The sequence below is a fragment of the Gambusia affinis genome, linkage group LG09 (genome assembly GCF_019740435.1).
Source record: "Gambusia affinis linkage group LG09, SWU_Gaff_1.0, whole genome shotgun sequence".
Lineage (NCBI taxonomy): Eukaryota > Metazoa > Chordata > Actinopteri > Cyprinodontiformes > Poeciliidae > Gambusia > Gambusia affinis.
The window spans coordinates 22635529-22643219 of NC_057876.1; the positions used below are offsets into that span (position 1 = coordinate 22635529).

General features: G+C 39.3%; 1 protein-coding gene across 5 annotated transcripts in view; it reads left to right on the forward strand.

Moving 5' to 3' along the window:
- Positions 1-7653, forward strand: part of drp2 (dystrophin related protein 2) — a 168792-nt gene extending 161139 nt beyond the window's left edge. For all 5 annotated transcript variants that reach the window (XM_044127912.1, XM_044127914.1, XM_044127915.1 and 2 more), the window contains 3 exons: positions 905-1022; positions 1618-1704; positions 2002-7653. In XM_044127912.1, the coding sequence (XP_043983847.1) occupies positions 905-1022; positions 1618-1704; positions 2002-2021 (225 nt within the window). In that variant the 3' untranslated portion in view covers positions 2022-7653. The remainder of the gene's footprint in view (positions 1-904; positions 1023-1617; positions 1705-2001) is intronic.
- The last annotated feature ends 38 nt before the right edge of the window (positions 7654-7691 follow it).

Here is a 7691-nt window from a genome sequence, read left to right on the forward strand (position 1 = left end):
GACATTTTAAGTTTTGTTTCAAGCAGAGGTGTCCAAAACTGACAAATTTATTAAAGTGAAAATGCATAAAATGATTTAATATGATGCTTTTGTTGTTGTCGTTGCTTTACCTGCTCAACAATAAACGTTTTTTAATGACGTCTGCATATTGTTAAAGACCGAAAACTTAGAACAGTCTTCATACTGTTGCCTTATTAAAAGAAAAACAAACAATTTCCCATTTTTTGGGTGATCAGTTGTTTTCTGTTTTGTTGATCAAATTTTTACCACTTTGACTTGTTTTCAGGGACCAAACAAAATCTTTTCAAGGGCCACAAGTGGCCCCGGGCCACACTTTGGACACCCTTTAAGGCTGTTTTATTGTGACATCTCTTAAGCTTTTTAAACAACTTCAGTATATTGTTTTGGGATATTTATTTTTATTTGATCAACACAAAACCAACAATAGAAATAAAAACTATTTTCATTCTGGTAAACAAAATCCTCTGTTCTTCAACTTGAAGTTAATGAAATTCTACAATTGGTCCAAAACTAAATCAATCTGATTTGCTGTGATAAGACCTTAAAATTAATGTTCATTGCAGCTCAATCCAGCTTGACATAATTTGCAATTAAAAGTTTTTTCCAGCTGATGTGCAAAGCAAGCAGAGACATTTCCCCACAGACCTGCAGCTACAATAAGGAGTTTCTACAAAGTGTTGACTCAGGGGGTCTGAATACAATCGCAAATTTAGTTTGCAATTATGCACCTTCTGTTGGTCTGTGATAAATCCAATTACGACGTCCAAAGGGTACAAACACTTTGGCATTGCACCGTACAACCCGTTCTTTTATCTGAAATGACTTTACAACTTTATAAAGGTGAAGACTTGCAAATGAATGATTGTTTTATTTCTTCTTCCAGCCCAAAGATGATTCGGAGGCGAACGGATCCGAGCTGTCGACGCTCTCCTCTCCGGTGTCGGGAGGCGGGCACCAAGGGGAGCCGCCCAGCAGGGAGACGACCGACACCGAGGCAGCGGGTCAGCGCCACGCAGCCAGACTGAGACCCGCAAACATGCCGAAGGAGAATATAATTCTGGTCTAGATTCTAGTGCAAATATCTTGGTACACTGAAAATAGGATAAAACTAACATAAAGAGAACTTTTTAGTACAATATAGGAGCTTGTTTTAAGTCAATATTTCCTTATTGTTAATGAAAAAGTTTCACTTCTGGGAAAAATGTCTTTTGATAAGTGAAATAATCTGCCAGTGGAACTAAGACTTTTATTTTTTTATCAATATGAAGGAATTATTGACAAACAAACTCCAATATCTTGCTAAGACGGTGCTTGTAAGTTAGTTTTTTATTTCAAGTGTACTAAGACGTAACAATAGAAACTAAACAAAAACAATTTGGTGATGAATCACAATATTTAAAGAAGAAACTAATAAAATATATACCACATTTGTCTTGTTTTAAGTGAAATAATCCGACATAAATCAAACTCCTACACTTTGATAAAACTTTATGTGTAAGTTAGTTCAGAGTTCTGCAGTAGAAACTGGACCAGAATTATTTGGTGAGATTCTGTGTTTTTTCCAGTGCTAACGGGTTGAAACTGTGTTTGTGTCAGGAGATGATTTGGAGCGTGAGCAGGACACCGTGCTGCAGCTTCAGGAGGTCATCGAACAGCTGAGAAACGTCTTCCCCTCCGAGCCGGGTGAGTAAACCGATCTCTGCCCCGGGGAGTGAGACATGGAGAGCAGAGCAAATACGTGCTGCTGCGGGTCGATAGTCAGGGAGGGAGGGACGGGAAGATTAAATGGCAAAGAGGAGGAGGACGATAAGAGTGACACATCGACTGTTGCTACGAGAAACGGTTAGCATCACTGTCAGACGCATAAATCATCCCATCGCTTTTATGATGCAGTCTGCAAGGACATTTAGCTGCAGATTCCTTGGTCTGTTTTTTTAATCTTCCGCTCCTACGTTTCTTTCTTTCCTTCTTTAATTTCAGGCACCACATCACACATCTAGCCCTGTGAGGGGCCTACAGAAGCAGAATGGCAGCCTGAAACGAGGCACGAGGTCAGGCGGCGACGCGTCAGACCCAGCGACTGCCACGGCGACGCCGCCATTAAGAACTAACCCTCATCCGGATCGCTGTGCACTAAAAGCCGTTCTCATGCAAACTGCCAGAGGCTCACGCTGACGCCCTTTTTGGCCAGGCTGCACTTCATAAGCTCAGTGACGGCATGCTAAGGAGCCAGGAGGAAAATAATGTTAGCAGAAGGTCAGGGGGTAAAAAAACAACAACAAAAAAAAACGAAATGCCCAACCAAGACACTGTGCTTACCAGTATTTGTGTAGTCGTTCAGAGGTGTGAAGCTTTATATCAGATCAGAGCACAAAGTCCAGAAGAAGAACTGGAAAAATACAAAACTGAAGGGGAAGGAGGATCACTTGTTTTAGGGCCGTGATAGACAGAAGAAAATGAGTACATTTCAAAGAAAAGAAAAAAAAAGATTAATCTCAGAAATTTTCAACTTCTCAAACTCAGAAATTTCCAAAAAAAAATTTTTTACATTTCAGAGATCAATCTCAGAATTGCTGAGTTCTTTTATTGGAAAGCTTTGACTTTTCAAACTCATATTTCTGTTGTTTTTCAAGAAAATTTCTGAGACGAATTTCTGAGTTTTGTCTTGCAAATTTTTGACTTTTCAAAATCAAAAATCTTTTCCGAGGCTTTTCTCAGAAATGTACTCCTCCTCTTTCTCTCTCCATCATGGCTCTAACACGCCATCGTACTTGCGTGTTTTTTATGTTTGAATGTGTTATCATGGTTTAGTTTTCAGATTTTGTTAATCACATCAGGGCTCTGCTGACTGATTTCATATCACTAGGAGATGCAGATTGGAGCTGGCAGCCCCCAGAAGAGCAGTTTTGTTTTTGTTTGTTTTGTTTTTTTGTGAGAATGGTGCATCATCATCAGTTGAATCCATGATTTATTAAAGACTGCCCGAAGTGCCCGCCAGCACAGCGCCTCTGTTTGCACACGCTGAAAATCGCTCCTCACTCTGCTTGTCGCTCTCGTCTCCTGCCTCTCCTAACGGAGCCCTTCACACATTTGCTGCTATACATTCTCATTCAGATTCAACCTGCACTCTGCTTAAATACACAAAGAGCCTCTGCATGATCAATAACGCGCTGTGCAGAAACACACGCACTTTCATAAACCTGGAGATTGATTTATTTTTCCCCCCCAAAATCATTCAGGCAAATTAGGTGTTCTGAGCCCATTTTGTATTGTTCCTGGAACGCTGCGCTGTTGAGGAAATGTATGCCGATCAGTATCAGCATGCATGCGTCCTCCCAGGGATCTTATTGTTTTCATGCTGTGTGAAGAGAAACTGACAGAAGGAGCTCCAGGCTGAAGCCCTCCCTCTCTCTACTTGGCCAATTTCAAACACAACAGGGGTCCAGATGAGGCTGACCGCCATGACGCACTCCGGCAGCATCATTATCCACAATGATCTTTTCATTCTATGTAGTTTTAAAATACTGATCGCTCTGGATTGTGCATTTATTATTTCCATATAGAAAAGGTTGTGTGATCAGGAGAGATGACTTTATTATTTATAAGCCTCATCAGAGTATTTATATCCCTCCAACTTATTCATATTGGCAGCAAACAAAAAGTGGCTTATTGGGAATTTGTGTGATGGACCAACAGAAAATAGTGCACAATTATGAAGTAGGAGGAAATAAGTTGGGCTTTTTTTTCCCGATTATAAATGAAAATTGTCACATGCATATGTTAAAATCACCCCTTTTAAATCCATAATACGTATTTTTCGTTACGTTTGAAGAATGAAGAAGCAAACTTCTTCATTGCGTTGTGACCTGAGGCAGTTGAGGCGACCGCTAACCAGATGCTAATATACTCTTGCTTTTTGTAACGTCCGTCATGGGAAAATGTAAATTTATCACAAGTTAACTGGACGACGTTCATTTTCGCCACGGACTTGCGTGTATTCAATCAAGCCCCAAAAAACCTGAAAATTAGAAAACTTTCTTTTAGTACAGCTAACATGCTAAATCTGTACTAGGGCCGTTACAGGGGGAAACAACAGTAGTACATTTCTGCAAAAATCTCAGAAATTTCCTAGAAAAAAAAGGAAATTTGTAATGTTTATATAAAAATTTTTCTCCAAAAAGACATGGAAATTTTTGGAAAATTTCTGATTAATCACAAAATTTCTCAGTAGTTGGTGGGAATTAACTCCTTTTTCTCTATCTACAAAGCCCTGACGTACCGCAGTGAAAATCTTGATTTTACGTTGTTTTTTTGACCCATTATTACTTTTGAGTCAACAATTTTGGCCCACATGGAAAAAGGTTTGGACTCCCCTGCTTTAGACAGTCAAATCATATCAGAAAGTCTTCAAGTCCAACACTGTAGAATAAGAATCTGTAGGAAAAAACTAAAATTGCAGTTTAAAGACGCTCTCAATCTAATCTGATTAGTAGCTGATGAAGCAGAGAACAAGAGGCGCTACTTTGTGTTTGACTTTCACATCAAATCCCAATAAAATCCACAGAACCTTTTAGTTTTTAAGTGACAAGATGTGAAAAGTTGAGAGGGTGAGATTGCTTTTTCAAGGCGCTGTAAGTTTCCTGTAAACACGATTAATGCCTTAAAAACCTGAAGTGAGTCGGTGTGACGGAGGTTGGTTCTTCTGAACTGTTTTTCATTTTCAGGACAGGAGGTTGCATCAGATGTTTGTGTGTCAGTGTTTGCAAAGGCCTTGCTGCTGATTGAAAGTGATGGGACAAGTGGGGATCGCAGCGTAGCTGAGCACGCAGTCAAACCTGCGACGCTCCGAGGGACCGCAGACCCGAAAGACATGAAAGGAGGGGAGAAAAAACTAAAACAAAAAGAATCATTCCGTTTATGGCTGGAGGGCCGGTGGGAGAGATCCACTTTGATGTGTGAACGAAGCCGGAGCGAAATGAATCCACTGCATTTGTCCAGGACGGACGGAGACATTCGTGTTGCAGCTGCAGGAGCTCCAACCTCACAAACACGAACCTGAAACCTGAAACCTGTCTGCTGCACTCATTATGTTGTCGGACCCCAGGCTCAGCACTCACGTTTGACACCGTCCTCCTCGGTGCCTGTTAGTTTTGATACTGTTGCTAGGGAACTATCCCCAAGGACGCAGCTAGATGGATGGTTGATGTGCAGTTCATATTACAAATGCTAATGGCCTTAAGGGAAGCAAGAGAAAGCTCCTTGTTTCCCAAACACAAGCCACCATTTCTCCACCTCCACTGGAGCCCGGTGCTGAGGGAAGACATTATCGTTACCGAAATCTTTTCTTTCTTTCTTTGTGCATCGGCGCAGCTTCAGAGAACAATGAGCAGAAGCCATGTTTACTCATTGTGATTTATCTCTGGGTATTTATGCATCTCATTAAACAATGATTACCCATCACACACGTCAAGATGCACAAAAAACATGTAGCAGCGACAAACTGTGAAAAACACGCGGAGGCATTCAGAACATGTCAGCTGTTATTTATCTTAGTATCATAGCGACATGGCAGTTACAAGACAGACAAGAAATGGATATTTAATGAAGTTACACCGCTTGTTAGAGATTGTTTAGAGCGACTCAGACACGGGGAATCCAGTTACTACGACAACAATCAGCATAATCAGCCGCCATGCAGCAGAAATCAATCAACGAATTACAAAACGTTTGACGCTGCGTTTCGTTCAGCTTGGAAGTTGAAATTTGGGTGTGGAAATGACGCTTCACTCCATCCTGCTACAACTGCTAATGTAGGGCGTCCGCCCATCCTCAACATCAATTCAAGGTTTTAAATTTATGTTTCCAAAATTAAGGCCTTAAAATGTCTTCAGTTCATTTTAAAACATCTAAGTTGGCCTTAAATACGTTAATCACAGGTCTTAATTTATTTACGTTTGTATTTATTTTTCTCCTGAATCGCTTCCGGATATTTTCTTTATGTTCTGTGACTCTGTGATACACGTGTCAAACTCATGGCCCGGGGGCCGAGTCCGGCCCGCTGTAGCTATTTATGTGGCCCTTTGGACTCCAGAGGGACACATAAATAAAACCTTTAACATAACAGTTTTGTGCTTAAATTTTATTTTATCAATCAAACCAAATCACTTTTTAAATATGTACAATGTTAAATTTCATTAGTTGCTCTAGTTTGAGTTTCCACCATCATGGAAAATCATCAGATCTCTGCACTTTTTTACGATAACGCTTAATTATGAGTTTATTGAAAATTTTCCTACAAAATGGTCAAAAATTATGAGTTTATTGAAAATTTGTGTGATACTAACTCCCACCTGCAGGCGGCAGTATTTCTAATGAACACTATATTACTATTATATTAAGACTCAAAAACACAAAAATACTTGAGTTTCAGTTTGAATTGTGCAGAGGTGGAAGATCTACCGTCATTACATTTCCAAATAAATCAGATCCTGATATTAGAAATAACAGAACAAATCGTGACTTGGTTGATTTGATTGTTGTTGTTTTTTGTTTTCTTTTTTCAGTTGAAAGTTTAACTTTTGGGCATTTTGGGTTATTTTTCTAAACTTACAGCATATAAATTTCTACTTTAAAGTGCAAAAGGAACACATCATCAAACTTTTCTAACTTCCTACAACAGCTAGTTGTACTTCAATACTCTAGTTACCATAAATAAACAGGAACAGATTCAGCTTTGGTATTTCTTATCTCTATCCTGTTGGTTCTAGTTTCTAGTGCAAACCCTTTATTAGACTTGAAATAAGACAAAACTAACTTACAAGTAACTTTTCAGGATGCTATAAGAGTTTTAAGTAAATAATTCCTTAATGTTGATGAAGAACTTCAAGTTCCACTGGCAGATTATTTCATTTATAATAAAACATTTTCTCATGTTGAAAGTGAAATAATCTGCCAATAGTTCTGGTACTTTAAGTAATTATTGGCTTAGAAACGTTACTTGTTAGTTTGTCTTATTTCAAGATATTTGCATTTGAAACTAGACCAAAGATTCCTGGTAACGTTGTGTTTTAGTTACATTATGCTACAGACACATAATGTTTCTTTCTCCACCTGAGAGAAAACACGATGATCTGCTGCATTTTTACTTATATTTACAAACTTTTTCTATTTTATCTGACCCGTATCACCTCTACAGACACGCCAACTAACGCTCCATGTTGCATGACGGAAACAAAAAACAAAATCAAGCTCACATGCGTCATCATCATCATCATCATCATCACTCTTCGGCCTGATTCCTCTCTGGTCTGAACACGTTTGTTCAGACTTCACGTATGTTGTCTAACATGCAACAGGATCATGCATCACGCAAGTTTCTCCTCACAGAAAATCCCTGGTTCACGCAGGTGAAATTAGGTTTTCTTTTGTTTAACTCACCACTAATATACCTCATTAATCACCTTGAAGTTCATTGTTTAACGGTTTTGATTTCCTGTTGTCGTCCAACACTTTGTCCTGGGAGTTTTTAATCTGTGAGAGGTTTTCTGAGGAGAGGCTTTTTACTGTAATAACAAGTGGGTTACTGGCTGCTTTCTACTCTTTGTGTACAGAAATAAAACTTTGTATTTGGCAAACTGCTCGTCTGTGTGCGTGTGTTTTTTCTAAGCCCT